The 16,236-nt window shown below is 45.4% G+C and overlaps 1 protein-coding gene across 2 annotated transcripts in view; it reads left to right on the top strand.

Annotated features, from left to right (window-relative positions):
* Nucleotides 1-4,975: 4,975 nt before the first annotated feature.
* The window catches only part of FECH (ferrochelatase), a 38,552-nt gene continuing 27,291 nt past the window's right edge, over nucleotides 4,976-16,236 (top strand). The window contains exons 1-2 of one of the 2 annotated variants that reach the window (XM_027069039.2): nucleotides 4,976-5,242; nucleotides 10,977-11,103. In XM_027069039.2, the coding sequence (XP_026924840.2) occupies nucleotides 5,197-5,242; nucleotides 10,977-11,103 (173 nt within the window). In that variant the 5' untranslated portion in view covers nucleotides 4,976-5,196. The remainder of the gene's footprint in view (nucleotides 5,243-10,976; nucleotides 11,104-16,236) is intronic. The other variant, XM_027069038.2, reaches the window with a different exon arrangement.

Below are 16,236 nucleotides of genomic sequence, written 5' to 3'. Positions count from 1 at the left end.
TTTCTTAAATATATTTTATTAAATATATATTATTAATATATTATATAATATTGTATATTAATATTAACATTTACTGTTTTATTGAGTATATATTATTAATATATTTTTATTAAGATATAACTTACAGAAAAGGTCACGTATCACAAATGTGCAACTCCATGAGTTTCCACCAAGTGAATGCACTGTGTACCCAGCTCCAAGAATGCCCAGACAGAAAGGTGGAAAAAGGGCAGGACCCCTTCTTGCATGAAGCAGGGCCTCGGGGCTGGTTCTTCTGTGAGAAGTGATCTAGAAAATTGGCCTTGGGACCCAGAGAAGGACAAGGAAGGCTGCCACCTGCTCAGGGCTCTGCATAGGGAATGACAGCTTCCTGGAAAGAGTCAACGCCCCTGGTTTTTACACAACTGCCAGGAGCAGGAAAACCAAGCTGAGAAGTGAACACCCACCCTGTCTAAGGCTGGCGGGATCCCTGGATCCTGGCAGAGTCAAACCAGAAAGTCTTTTAGGGATCCTTCCACCAGCCAGGGAGCAGAGAACTCTCTGGGAAAAAACACTCTGACCCATATGAACTTAAAAAAACCCCACAACCCAGAGAAGAAAATGAACGAATTTGGTCACGCGGCAAGTGTCTTAATACTGGCTAAGGAGCTCCCATCTATTTCCCACGCTGCAAAGTGAGCCTTCTGAAACACTGTGGATCACTGCGCTAAAGGGAGATGGCTTGGGGGACCACAGTGTTTCGTCACCTACAAAGTCCTGCATCAATAGGCCCAAGTTTCTTGCCGCTTACCCCACACGCTCTGCTCAAGACACATGGGTCCCCTTGCTGTTCCTCAAAAGCCTTGCTATGGGTTCCCTACCCTGCTCGCACTCTGTCTCTCAAAAAAAATAAACATTAAAAAAAATTTTTTTTTTAATGGGGGTGCCTGGGTGGCTCGGTCAGTTGAGCGTCTGACCTCAGCTCAGGTCATGATCTCACAGCTTGTGGGTTTGAGCCCCACGTTGGGCTCTGTGCTGACAGCTCAGGACCTGGAGCCTGCTTCAGATTCTGTGTCTCCCTCTCTCTCTCTCTCTGCCCCTCCTCCGCTCACACTCTGTCTCTCTGTCTCTCTCTGTCTCTCTCAAAAAATAAACATTAAAAAAAAAATAAACAAAAAAGCCTTACTATGGGCTGTGTCCCCTACAAAGATATGTAGAAACCCTCACCTCTGCTACTTGCAAACGTGACCTTATTTGGAAATAGGATCTTTGCAGATGTAATTAATTTAAGATGAGGTCAATAGGCTAGGTCCCTAGGGTAGGCCAGTATTCAACAAAACCCCGATATGACTGGTGTCCTTATGGTTACGAAAGGACAGCCACAGAGAAAGTCCAGTGACGATGGAGGCAGAGATGGAGCGATGCAGCTACGGACCAAGTACGGCTGAGGATTGCTGGCCACCCCAGCAGCTGGGAAAAACAGGGAAGGATTCTCCTCTACAGATTTAAGAGGGAGCACGGTCCTGTTGGCACCTTGCTTATGGACTTCTAAGCCTTCAGGGCTGTGCATTTCTGTTGTCTTCAGCCACCTGGTTTGTGGTATTTTTGTCCCAGCAGCCCCAGGAAACTAACGTAAGCTTCAAATGTGTTCCCGCCTCGCTGGTCCCTCTGCTTGCAAAGCCCTTCGGCAGAGAGCCCCCTCGCTCTCCATGGGTCCCCGCTCAAATGCCACCTTTGCAGAGAGGCTATGTCCAGCTGCACCACTGAAACGAGCGCTTCCTGCCTCTCTCCACTCCTTTGCCTTTTTCACTTTTCTTCATGGTCCCTAGTCACGCCCGACATTATATTGTGTATCTTTCACTTATTGTCTTCCTTGCCGTCAAGAATGTAAGTTCCAGGGCGGGGGCTTGGGGGACTCAGTCGGTTAAGCGTCTGACTCTTGATTTCGGCCCAGGTCATGATCTCACGGTTCGTGGGTTGGAGTCCTGCATTAGGTTCTGCGCTGACCGTGCGGAGCCTGCTTGGGCTTGTGTCTCTCCCTTTCTCTGGCCCTCCCCCGCTCTCTCAAAAATAAATAAATAAACCTAAAAAGAAAAAAAAAGAGCCTAAGATCCATGAAAGTCGAAAACAGTCTGGTTCATTGCTGCAAACCCAGTGCCTACTATGTACCTGACATAGGTAGGCTCTCCATGCTATTTGCTTCATAAATGAATGAGTTCCTTGAGAGTACATTTTGCTGTTTACTTTTTTATCCTTCCCGTTGCCTGATACATGCTTTGCTTATCGTGGACTCTCAGTAAATATGTATAGATGGACTAATAAATCCCTCATCCCTCGTGGCTTAAGGCTCTGTGTGGTTAAGAGAGGAAGTCAAAATGCACACCACATTGGCCTGGATTTGGTGGCCTCTTTGCTGTAAAACAATTGTGGGGGCAATCGATCAGATTTCTCCGAGTGATCATTACAGCTCACCATTTGTCTGCCTCACGCAGCCACGGTTTCTGTTGTGCTGCACACCACCCCTTTTTGCCCTGTTGTTTTTCTGATTAAGGAGACAGAATTGAGTAATCTAAATTTGGTGTGTGTAGCTCAGAGGTGCCAATCATGACAAATAATGAATTAGGTGATCCCCCTGCCCTTCCCTGAAGCATTGAGCTGAAACCAACAAGTTCATTTTATTTAGGACCAAAGGCTGAACTCAGAGGGCTGTCTGTGACAGGAGAGTGCTTTTTTTTTCACTAATTAAGTCACCCAGTTTCAGACAACCTTTCTCCTGTGCGGTGGGGGTGCAGCTTATCGAGTTGACCCTGAGACTGTGCCTTTGGCCTTCTGTTTGCTAAGACAAGTGGTATATACCTTTGTTACAAATACGTAAGCCAGAAAAAAATGCATTTATGTGTACATATGCACACACACGCACACACACACACACAAATCTCTTATTGTTTTATAAATTTGCTTAGCTGTTTAAGGGGTTTTCTGGTTTCCTTAATAAACCCACATTTAGAATTTCTGGGTGAAGGGCTGTGTTTTCTAATCAGTTTTGGAAACGACCAGTATAAAATGCATTTTATCTGCTTTCATTTCATAAAAACATAAAAATGCACTTGTTGGGAAGCTATTATATTTGATATTTGTGAGAAATAAGCCAGAGATTAGAAATAACAGTTTTTATGATACTCTCTGTTCAGGAAAAATAATGAAGTTCTGTTTCCACCTATAACCTATGAGTCTTAATATGTGCATCGGGGGGTTTTGTACATGAGGGATTTTGAATTTTTTTTTCAAGTGAGTAAAAATGAAAATATAAGATGTGAATAAAATGTATGCAACTGCTAATTCGTTTTTAAAGATGTTACTATGTTGATATATTTCATAAAGCATGTGTTGCTGGTTCCTGGGCAGATACCCATCCTAGCTGTTGATTATGTGAGATTTGGCACCTTTGTGCATTGTCACTAATCATCAGCATTTCTCTAGGAGGGGCCAGAAGCCCCTTGTTATCTCCACCTAGCAGAAGGGGCACAGCCCTGGGGAGGCAGGGGTGACTTATCCAGAGCCTTCCAGACTAGCTAAGAGCCTATCCAGCTCAAACATCTAAAACCCTTAGTTAGCCTTTCCCAGTTCTCAGGACTTGTCTACACCTCGTCCAGCACAGCATTTCAAAACGCAGAGGCTTTCTGTGCAGCTTACTTAAAAGAAATGTGTTTAAGCTTTAGGTAGAGAAGTACATTATGAAGATCACCTCCAAAGGTCAAATTAAATGCATGTAATTTTCATTATGAGCGTAGAGAGTTAGCAGAATATGTAGGAGAGCAGTTTAGCACTTGGGGCAAGTTTTACTGTCCATTTCTCAGGGGACATCTGCTTGGATCTGAAGATCATGTAGGTAATATGAAAGGCACTTAATTTGATGTTTTATATTTGGCTTATAACCATAAGGAGGACCAACTTTAATAATAAACTAACCAGGAACAAATTTTAGCTACAGAAAAGTGGTTTTCAACTCAGACTCCATCGTCCCAAAATATTCCACATAGCTTGCCCCCCTACTTCCTTCAGGCCTTTGTCCAGATGTCAGTGAGAATTTCTCTGACCTATCTATTTCAGATTGCAGTAGAGTCTCCCCTTCTCCATCTCCCTTATATTACTTCCTTCTTTCTAAGGCTCATCATCACCCGCAACAATACATATCCTGATTATTTTGTCTCTCCCTCAACCCTTGTTGTCTTCTCTGTTCACTGCTGTTTTTCCAGTGCACACAGTAGGTGGTCAATACTTGTTCAACGAATGAATAATGCCTGAGACCTTTCTGTTCCAAGGTTGGTCTTGTACTTCAAGGCGCACAGAACAATGGGTACGGTTGGCAGGTGGAAGTGTGGGAATGCAGGAATGGCTAGAATTGAGAGCAGTGCCTGTTGCGTGTGCGGGATTGGGACCAGACAGCTACCTTGCGACGGTGCGCAGATATACGGGCAAACTTCACCATGCCATCCCTCCCAGAAACCCATTTGCTGGACTGGCCTTCCCTTTTCCTAACGTTCTCACGTTAGCAGTATAATGTTTGCTTTCTGGTCCCGCCTGTCAAACTGTGCTGTATAGAGATGCCACAGGGAAATTAAAGATGTCATTCACGAGTGTCTCATATAAAACAATTCCTTTTCCTATTCTGAAAACCAAGTTTATAACAAAGCAGGGTCGGCACAGTTGTACTATAATGAGGCAAGCAAACTGGAGAAGTGAGGCAAAAGCATTCTCATATCTAAGTCATAGCATTGAAAAAGTCTGGAAAGCCCTTTCCGCCTTGGCCAGAGTGGCAGAGGCAGCCAGGGCTTTCATTCAGGGTGACCGGGGGCGGGAGAGGGGCTGCTGGACTGGAACTGACGGCTGGTGGGGCGGGGCCGCTAGCACAGCCTCGGGCCCCTTTTACCCCTTCCACCCCCCCCTCCCCCGCCGAAGGCCCCACGCCCGGGCCAGCTGTCTCGAGGGGCGTGTCTTCCCCTGGCCCCGCCCCCGAGCCCCGGCTAGGCCCGGCCAGGCAGCGAATGAACGGGTGCGCCGCGAGGGCGCAGGGGGCCGCAACTTAAGATAAGGCGGCCTGTGGTGGCAGTGCCAGCAGCTCGGAGCTCTCCGGGCCGATACCCGATCGCGCCGCCGTGGGAGGAACCCGAGTCCCGGGCCGAAGCTGCCCCGGGAAAACTCTCAGGCGGCATCAACATGGCTGCGGCCCTGCGAGCTGCGGGCGCCCTGCTCCGCGGTCGGCGTAAGTGAGGCTGTCGCGGCCGCCACCGCTGCCGGGGTCCCTGCGACGGCGTGGGCAGCGCAGCTCGCGCCGGGGCCCTCCGGCTTGAGGGGGTTCCGGGAGCGGCGCAGGAAGCTCCGCGCTATGGGGCGAGGGGCGACCTGGAGAAGGGACCGGAAAGGGGCCCTCCTTGGGAGGGGCTGAAGGCAGGGCGGTACACGGGTCGTCTGGGGTCCCTGGGACGCGGCCAGGAGAGGTCCCGGAGCACCATGAGTCAGCGGGGTTACCGTGAGCAGTGCCGGGATTTATGCGCACCTTAGTTCTTATCTGTAAAAGCATAATAATGAGCGTCACGGGTTGTGAGCATTATGGGAGGGAGGGTGTGTTACGGACCTACCACTGAGGACGGTAACTAAGGCATCATCATCGTCATCACCACGGACATGGGTCATGGGGTTCCCTCCCTGGTGATGGAGGTCGCAGAGTGCCCACTGCTCCTCTGTCTTAGCCCCTGGCATCACCCGGTGCTCACTTGTCCTTAGGCAGGCAGCACCCACTGCGAGGGAGTCTGGGCTAGTATTTCCTAGAGATTTTTGGAGAACGAGCAAGACCTAGTGACAACCCAACATGTTTCTCACGCAAATTTTGAATGTTGGGTGCTTCTAGGATGAGCTGAGGAGTTTGCGCGAGAAACACCTGGTTGGCACACTAACTCTGCAGCATTTTTAACTGTGACCCCTTGAGTAAGGCACTCACCTGGCTTGAGTTTTGGTAAAGGTGAAAGGAGAAAGGTAATATACTTCACGGGCTTGGCATGAAGATTAGCTGGATGCCGGTAGAGCTTGGAGCACAGTGCCTGTCATGCAGTAGATACATTGAGACCCTTAAATGTTCAGTTATTATGTAAAAGGCTGGGGCACACTAAGATGCTTAGTTAACGCATTTGAATGATGACCGGACACAGACCTGCTTTATTTTTCTAAGGAGTTCCCAAATTCTTCAGTCTGGCACCTACTAGGAGGGAATAGAGAGAATCCACTTTGAATTTCCATATCTTATTACAGGTGCCTTTGTGAGGAAGATAGTAAGGACCCAGTTTGTGGTGAGTGCCAAGGCACAAAGGGTACGTGGAGCAAAAGGCATCTTTTTTTTTTTTAAGAAGAGGAAGCACAGTACCAGTAATGTGCCTGAAAGATGTATTGAATTAGCCTTTTCTTTCATCAGCCATTTCTGTGGCAGAGTCTTACAGGTTTTAGATTTGAGGTCATAGAACAATCTAAGAAGCTTTAAATGATTTGTTCCAGATTATAAGTAACTAAGAGGAAGGATTCAGAAACCATAGCAAATGTGGATTTGAAGTCCAATTGAATTATGAACTCTGATTTTTAAGATGTAGTTATAATACTTTAATCATCTTGTTGATATGAAGGAATTAACATCTGAGTGAGAAAAAATTGAGTAGTATTTCTGAAAACGAATTCTGAAAGTAAAAGTACAAAGTTTTACACTAAGTTTTTAGCATATTACAGAATCAATAAACTCCTTGATGTGGACCACATACTGTATATACTATATATATTTTTGAATTAGAAAGTTGGTAGACTAATGAATTATTGTTTTTTCTTTTTGCCTTTTCTTTCCAAATTTTCAACACTGAGCATATATGTTTCTTTCTTTCTTTCTTTCTTTCTTTCTTTCTTTCTTTCTTTCTTTCTTTCTTTCTTTCAATGTTTATTTATTTTTGAGAGACAGAGAATGAGCAGAGGAGGGGCAGAGAGAGAGGGAGACATAAAATCCAAAACAGGCTCCAGGCTCTGAGAGTCAGCACAGACCCCAACGCTGGGCTCGAACCCATAAACCATGAGATCATGACCTGAGCCAAAGTCAGACGCTCAACCAGCTGAGCCACCCAGGCGTCCGATGTCTTTCATAATTAGAAAAAGAATCTAGAATAATGAAGAAGAGTATCAATGTTTTAATTAAGGACATTAGAACATTTTGGTGCCATACCAGAAAATAATTCTTTTTTTAAAGCCTCCCCTCCCCAAATGTTTATTAATAATCACAATATCGGATGTTATTTATGTTCATTTTAACTTTCTAAACTTTATTTACTTATTTTTGAGAGAGCAGGGGAGAGACAGAGACAGAGAGGGAGAGAGAGAATCCCAAGCAGGCTCAGTGCCGAGCCCGACCTGGGGCTCAAACTCGTGAACTGTGAGATCATGACCTGAGCCAAAATCAGGAGTCGGATGCTTAACTGACTGAGCCACCCAGGTGCCCCAGTTATTTGTTAGTTTTTTAAATGTTACCTATTTTTATAAGTACCTTTTGAAATAAATCTCATCTCCTATGTGATAGGAAGTGGCTCTGGGGTGCCTGGGTGGCTCAGTCGGTTAAGCATCCGACTTTGGCTCAGGTCATGATCTCACAGTTTGTGAGTTCAAGCCTCACATCAGGCTCTGCAATGCACAGCCTGCTTAGGATTCTCTGTCTCCTTCTCTCTCTGCCCCTGTCCCCCCACCCTCCTTTCTCTCTCTCTCTCTTTCTCTCTCTCAAAATAAATAAATAAACTTAAAAAAAAATGGCTTCATTATATATTAAAGTACTTGTGTGCCTTGCTTTGTAACCTCCCCTGCCCTACCCCTAAGCATCCAAAATATTAAATAATTTGGTTTTGGAGAACCAGTTAATACCCATGAACCTCTTAAATCATATATATACTTTTGAATGCTTCACCTTTTGGGTTTGTCCAGGAGTTACGAAGTCTTGCTTTCTTTATATTCTCTTCTGCATTTTCCTAGTTTTATAGCTTTTATGGTTTGTAGGCCTTTAAAAGGTAGACCAGCAGTTAATGTCATAGGTAGGGGTAGAAGGGGTCCCTGGGTGGCTCAGTCGGTTAAGCTCTGACTTCAGCTCAGGTCATGATCTCATAGTCCATGAGTTTGAGCCCCTCATCAGGCTCTGTGCTGACAGCTCAGAGCCTGGAGCCTGCTTCAGATTCTGTGTGTCTCTCTCTCTGCCCCTCCCCCACTCGCGCTCCATCTTTATCAAAAATGAGTAAACGTTTACAAAATTAGAAACAAATAAATAGGGTTAGAATACCTGGTCTCAGTTCATAAGTGGGCAGGTCCCTGCTGTTGAGTATTCTTACTTCTTAACCGTATGCAGTGTGCCAGGCACTGTTCTTGGGTCTGGACATAGATGTAAAGATTTTTTTTCCTGATGTTCACAACAGCCCTGCAGGGTTGGCCTGATCACCATCATACAGATGAGAAAAGCGAGGCTTGGAGTAGTTCTTTGAGTTGCCCAACTACTCCCACAGCACAGCCTGTTTGGTCCTATCTGGGATTTCTGCTAGATGTCTCTGGCTCTGGAACATATGCTCTATGCTATACAATGCTGTCTGTGCCTTTGGATTTCTCGTAAGCTGTGAACTGAGTGTCTTCAGGAGTCTCAGCTCGTCCTTTGTTTGAACAATTAGTTAAAACTCCTGTAGCTGCATGTCTGTTGGTCGTTTGGTCAGAGACTACTCTTAGTTTCTTTGGAACCTTCAGATCATTAGGGGAGAGGAGTGTTACAGAGAAGTCCTTGAGAAGGGGGTGTATTAACCCTACGTCCTGAGCACAAAGGATCCATTATTAGCAGCATTGCCTTCTGAGAATTTGTTCGGCCACAGAGAAGAGGATTTTGTTAAGTATAGGGCATGACAGCTTGAAAAACTACCCTCCCAAATTGTGCTAGGAAATACTAAGGAAGGACTAGTTGATGACTCTGGTCTCACCCGGATTCCCTTCTGCCACTCCCTTTTTAAGATTCACAGGAGGAAGGCTTATCACCAGCAGTCAAATCATGTAATGCCTAAATTCTATTCTAGTACCCCACGGAATCCAATATCTCATTCATACCAGGAATCGCAGGCATTGTGGCCTGATTGAGAACCCGGTTACATCTCATGCAGTTCAGAATTGAACTTGTCTAAAATAAGGAGCTGCGAGTTGGCTTGAGACTTCATTTGAGCAGAATTGAACTTCTATATGTCAATCTTTGCACTTCCACTTTGAGTTAATAAGGACTATTCAGCACAAGCTCACGTAATTGGCTCTGTTGGGAATGTGCACAATATGGAGAGTTGGAAATCTGGAGATACCATTCTCCTATATTTTATAGGCAGGGTAGGTGAAAAAACATCAGAGCAGGTATAGTCCCTGTGCCCTAGACACTTCCAAATGAAACTAATGCCAGCACTAACCGTACGTGGCAGGTGCTGTGCAGAGTGCATCGCTGGTCTTATCTGCTGTAATCGTCACAAGGATCCTGATAGCAGGGTGTTGTCATTTTACCGGGGAAACTAAGGCTCGAAAATATATAGCCTGGCCCCAGTCACGTTGCTGGTAAGTGTCAGAGCTGCATGAGGTCAGAACTGCTGGTCCACAGCCCGAGTTCCTCACCGCGACTCCTCTGACTTGGAAGGAGGAGGAGGGCAGAGGGGGACTGATCTCAAGCTGGTTTCATATCGGCTGGTTTGAGAATGCGTCATGTGTACGGTGTGGGGCACAGCGTACCCCCATTGCTACCTTGAGTGTCTATTGTATAGCTTCAGTTTAATTTCACTGTATGCCGTTCAAGGATGAATATTCTTCATGGTACAACTAAGTATGGCCCATGGACTTCTCAGTCCAGGTGGGTTCTCCAGGCCGACAGCTGACTCCGGCGGGGCGCAGGACAAGAGTGCACATGGAGACCCATGTATCATATGTGGGATCGCCTGCTAACAAGCTGTGAAGTATGTTCTGTTCTCCAATACTGGCAAATAGACCTTCGTAATGATCTGGAAGGGTGAACTGTTGAAGTCTTCAGAGTTCCCACAGAAGTGTCGTGGCCTTGGGAGTGTTGCCTCTGCTCTGTAGGCTTCCCTGCTTCTCTTTCCACTGCCAGCTGTGCCCTGAGTTGTGAAGAGTCTTGTGCATTCACCCATGTCGACACTCCAGTCTAGGTTCAGGTTCTATTCTTGCTCCTGCAAATAGCTTCCCTTAGGTCAAGAATTGCTCGCACTGATGGCACAATCAGCTTTCAGGAGAATAGAGCTAGGAAAGAGGCCTGTACAGTCCCCGGAGTGGGTGTGGGCCTTTGGGGACAGGGAATTCTGGGTACGGGGAGCCTGGTCAGGAATGTAGGTCATGGGCTCTGGGGTCCATGGATCTTTGGCTGTGTAGACTGCATACCCTGTGGGGGAGGCTGCAGCACGAGGAGGGCCAGAAGGGGCCCTCTAAAATAGAACCCCCCACCCTTGTCAGTGTCCAAGGGCAGTGCTGGGGTTCTCCAGCCCTGGTGCTTTATTGGAGGAGGCTTATGGGCAGATGCGAGGTCTGTGCAACTGGTTGAAAGCTGGCTCAAGTAACACCCCGTAAACCGGTGGGTCTGAACACGTCCCGCGGCTTCTCCCTTTCGTGTGAGCAGCGCACTAACTTCCGTATGCATGTGGTGATTCCCCTGAGGGATCACGTCAGCATCTGCCAGGGCAGAGTGAGAAGATGTGTTTCTCAAAAGGCTCCGTGCACGTCCTGAGAGGCCATCCCAGGAGGCGCCACCCCACCCCTGGCAGAGAGGGCTTGAGTGCCGAGAAACGCCGGGGAAATCACCTGTGCTATAGCGTCTCTTTAAATTTTAAGTCCAGGACTTCTGCTCAGGGGGCCCCCTCCAAAGACGTTGCTTCCCAGCCGGATTTCATGCCGCTACTTTACTTTTGTCACAGTGGTGCCTGGAAGCTCAAGGGCCCGCCAACCATGGAGGGGCCAGTCGGTTGGAGCCACGGCGGCAGCTGCCACAGAAACAGCCCAGCGTACCAGAAGCCCAGAACCTCAGGTTCAGCCGGGGAAGAGGTATGAATCTAATCTTGGGTACTAATAAGAACCTCTTTTTGTTGATGCAGACACCAGTGAGTGGATACAGGCTGCCTTAAGAGGAGAGCTGCGGGGGAATGCTAGTGTGGAAGGAGCGCAGTGTTGTTTTCTTGGCTTTCTTTCAGCAGCTGGAAGGCTACAAGTTGCACCCACACACGCACACACACCGCTAAGGTTTTAACATTTGGGGGGAATTTTTATAGATTTAAAAAATTGTTGTGAAAATTTTTTTCCCCAGCTTTTTTGAGATATGATTGACAAATAAAAATCCCACCGGGCTTTTGTTAAAGGACACGTAACTCAGGACCAACAGTCTGCAGATCATGTAGGAATTTAGTTCTGGAATATGTCATGTAACACAAATTTCATGGACACTAGAAATGTGTTTATGAAACTAACATAATTATACCTATGAAATGTATGTTCTGTTTAGGATAAGGAGTGACTAATCCGTCAAGAATTTATCTAGTAAACCCTGCCATTGTTTTCCACTGTTAACAGGGTGAGCGGAATTCGAAATGACATAATACGATTTGTGATTTATTAAAGGGATAAAGTACCTGTTTCGGACGTCACCCCTGCTGTTTGCGGGTGGATGTCAGCAGGCCTGGCGTTGTTCCGGGTCTCCTCTTCCATCACGGAAGCCACAGCGCTTCTTAGGTCTTCCTCTCATACAGGGGCAGCACAGGACTCGAATGGGCAGTTGTTTAGCTGGGTGCCTAGAAATAGCCCACCTTAACGCTAGCCAAGCAAAAGAAGGAGACGGGTTGCAAACTAGTAACTCCTTGACGGTTGGTTCCTCTAGCGATAGAGCTATGAAAATAGTCCTGTTTTGTGGTTGTTATTTTTCATTGTGTGAACTTGGGTACGTTGACTGAACACTGAGTAAACTGAGGTTTGAAGGGGGATAGAGCATTAGGGGTGGGGCCTCGGATCATCTCTTTTCCACTCTCTGGCCTCCTGAGTGATCGAATCTGGTGAGGAAAAGAGGAAGCAGGGACGCTGTCTCTGTCCTGGCGGCTTGGACACCATTCCTGTGTGTCCCCACAGCCCTGCTTTTCTCACCTTAGCCATGGTCCAAAGTGTTTTAAGTCCTTAGGGTTTAAGGTGAGTATTTGATGTAACCTGAAGAACTGATTCAGTGTGGAACCCTGGGAGAAAAATTATTTCATTGCTATATTATCCTAGTAGCAAAAGCCAATAATATAACCTTAATATCATTAAATTAAATAAAAATCTAAAAATATCTAAATTCCATTAATTAACTTTGTATCATCTTTATACCAAAGAAATGGGTTCATTTTAGGACATGTAGACGGGCAAAAAAAAGATTAAAAAAATCACCGATAATCCCACCACCCAGTGTTTTGTGTCTATGTCTGTACCGATTGATATTTATTCAGTAAATATTTACCAAAATGTGACAGTCGTGCACATAGTATTTTTTAAGTTTCTTCTTTTTAAATTTAATAATATATCTACCATATAAATGTAAATATTCACCGTTATTTTAATAGCATACGAGTATTTTATGAAATCACAGTTTATTTATCCATTCCCATGTTATGGGGCACTTGCATTGTTTCTAGTTTTAAAATAGTAGAGATGATGAAGTGATCAGTGTTTCTGTATATCATTCTGGTGCCAGACCTGAAGGCCTCGTGCTGCGCAGTGCTCAGACTATAGCAGAGGAGACCTCCACTAGACCGGGGGTCAGCTGACTCGCCTGTAAAGGGATAGATAGTGGGCCATTTGGTCTCTTTTGCTGCTATTCAACTCTGCTGTTATAATGTGAAAGCAGCCTTAGCGACTATGTAAAATAATGAGTGGAGCTGTGTTCCAATAAAACTTTATTTACAAAAATAGGCAGGGTGTGTATGTACAGATCTGGCCCGTGGGCTGTAGTTTCCCAAACCCTGTTCTAGAAGCAGCATAGATCCTCAGGCCAATTACATCTTGGAGGTTTCATGAAGAGGTAGAATTTGTGTCTTTATCTTGATGCTGACTATATACAGTATAATTGAATGATTCTGTTTCTTTATTAATTGGTGATCTTAAGTTTCTGTTATGTACAATTAGTAGCTCAAAGGAAAAACCTCCTATTTTGAGAGTCCCAGAATATAAAAATGGCAGAATGTTGAAACCTTTTCAAGCGAGAAGTTTTAAATATGTTCCCCTATTTACACTTTTAAATAAAGTGTATTTTATTTAATATTTACACTTATTTACACTTCAAACAAAGGGAACTTGACATTCAGAGCTTGGTCTCAGATGGGCTCTGTCTGGAGGAGAGGAGAACAGAGACCACGGCTAAGGCTTTGCACTTCGCATTCTCGAATAGAGGGTGTCAGACTAGGGCAGCTAATGCGCCATTCGTCATGCATAACACAGTTTTGAATTAAGTGCACGTGTATTTAGGTATTTCCAAATCATGTGCATCACTTTCATGTGTAAGATCAACACGGTTTATAAAACACGGGTTTGCAGGGCAGAGTCATATCCAATTTAAAGCCACTCTTGTTCTGAGCTCAGGTGTTATAGATGGAAAGCAGTTCTAAATCTCGTTTGCACATTGATACCCTCTATGGCTTAGGTAAGTCTCTTAGCCTGGGGTTTCTTAACCAGTAATCTGTTAACTGGCAGCAATCCATGGAAAAATGCGCTTAATTTATTGTGAGTCACAGATTTTGAGGGTGAGAGACAGGATCTCAGAGCACGGGTGGTCTAAGTGGAAAGATTAAGGGAGCATTTTACAATTTCACAATATAATGAATCTGGAATTTTTAGGTATTAAGAAAAAAACCTAAACACCAGCTTGTTAATTCATTGATAGGACTTTTGGTGAGAGGAGGTGGGAAAGTTGTGGGACAATGACATCCTCCAGAGTAGTTGCTTAGTAAAAAGGAGATGAAACCCCCTTCCTCTAACCCAGTGGTTCTCAGTAGAGGGAGGGGGATGCTCCCCACCTCCAACATACTTGGCAATGGCCATGTCTGGAGACGTTTTTGTTTGTCACAACTGGGACGGGGTGTGTGCCGTGCTTTCCGGCAAGTAGAGTCTGGGATGCTACTAGAACCCTGCAACATACACCATAGCCCTCCACAGCAGAGACTCATCCAGCCGAAAATGTCAGTGGTGCCGAGGAAGAGAAATGCTGTCTAAGACAATGATGTGAAAGGCAAACTTAGTTTGTCCTTACAGTGGGGTCTAAATTAGGAGATCTCTGACTTCACTGGAATGCAGCATTCCGCTAACCCCAGCAATTTTGCCTCAGCTTGTTTTGCAAATTTAGGTTGAGAATTCAGATTTCTACCTCATTCACCTGTAGTATGTTTGGCAAGAAAACAGTTTCTTCCTGTATGAATTTGACACACTCTGCTGCCTAACATTATCCCAAGTGTTGTTAGCACTTGTTTAAAAATTGCAATTAAAATGTCATCCTGATCTCATTGGCTTTAGCACACATTAGGGACGGTCTTCCAAACAGGATCCATGTCTGCAGGATTGGCTTAGTCACTGCGGTAGCTGGAGGTGGCCTTGATGTAGGAGGCTTAGACAGCAGGACCCCTCAGCCTTTGTACCAGTGGAGTTTTAAATAAACTTCAGGCTGGTTGTTTCTCACTGCTTTATCAAGAGTGAATGGAGAGTACATCCATCCGTGCTGTGGAGTATTATTCAGCCATAAAAAGGAAAGAAATACTGATTCACGCTGTCACGTGGATGAACTTTGGACATTTTATGCCAAGTGAAAGAAACCAGGCCCAAAGGGCCACATATCATGTGATTCCATTTCTATGAATAGGCAAATGCATAGACTGAGAAAGCGGAGGATTAGTTGCCAAGAATGAGACAGAGGGAGGATGGGGAATGGTTCTAGTATGTGGGAATATTTTTGGGGGGTGATGAAAATGTTCAGGAATTAGAGAGTTGTTATGGTTGCATAACTGTGTGTGTATATTAGAAAGCACTGAATTGTATTTTAAAATGGAAAACTTTATGGTATATAAATTATATCTACATTTTTACGAATGCCAAAAAAAAACCAAAGCAAAAAACCATGAATGGAAGAAACACTCCTTGTCCTGTAGTGTCCCCACCTGCAGACTCTTTTCACTGCACGGCCCCCAGTTCTCCAGGGCCTCATCTTAGGCTCTGACCCCATGGTTCCATGTCTCTAGCCTTGGGCTTCCGGCGGCTACCGGAAGCATGCGGGCGGCACCTGGTCCCACTCTGGCCCCTTCTTGCCCCCTGAAGGTGTTTAGGAATGGAGAACTCATCTCGGCCTGGCTCACTTTAGTCTGTGCAGGGTCCAGAGCTCCTCTGGATTTTAGAGGTTCAGAGCTGGCATGGTCCTTTTGTTGATTTAACTTCCCCCAGACTACTTGATTTTCTTTTTGCTTCTTCTTGTTCCTTCAGTGCTTGATTCTTTAGCCTGGGACCTATTTGAGTAAGAGCAATTTCTTGCCAGAATCCCTTAAGCAGTGGCTCTAGGTAGAGGATCAAGAGGTGAGTGCAAAGTGAGAGGTGTACTTTATCGTACAGGAGACACTACGGAGGAACAGTGGGCTCTGGAGAAGGAAGCAGAGTAGCAAGAAATCATTTGTCAATAATAATAGTTTAACTAAAGGGAAAGGAGCAGATAAAAGAATGAGAGATGGGCTGGTTATTATACTGTGGAGGTTTAAAAGGGAAACCCGTGGTTTCTCTGTGTATGATAGAACTTACTATATGTTCCAGATCATGCTAAATAACTATGCTGTCTATTCTCAAAACAACCTTTTGAGGTCGTTGCTGGAGTCCCTGTACACGAGGAGACTGAAGTTTGGAGAGACCAAGTAATTTGTATATCTGTAAGGCATTCACATAAATGTTTGCTTCAGCCTCAGGACAATTTGAGCTTTATACCCTGACTCTCAGTCCTTAAAGAATGGGAGGGATTTTTGTTCAGGACTGACAACTTAATGGGGAAACATTTCAAGCCCAGAGAAGACCAGTGCCATGGATGGAGCTGGGAGACCAAGGTCAGAGTCAGAACTGGGACCGTGCAGAACCGGAGGCGTTGTGCATTCCCAGATATGCAGCCAGGTGATAGCAGTGAAAAGATCTGTAGGT

Source organism: Acinonyx jubatus, chromosome D3 (genome assembly GCF_027475565.1).
Source record: "Acinonyx jubatus isolate Ajub_Pintada_27869175 chromosome D3, VMU_Ajub_asm_v1.0, whole genome shotgun sequence".
Lineage (NCBI taxonomy): Eukaryota > Metazoa > Chordata > Mammalia > Carnivora > Felidae > Acinonyx > Acinonyx jubatus.
Note: the sequence above shows the minus strand (reverse complement) of the source record. Positions and strands in the feature narration are given on the sequence as shown.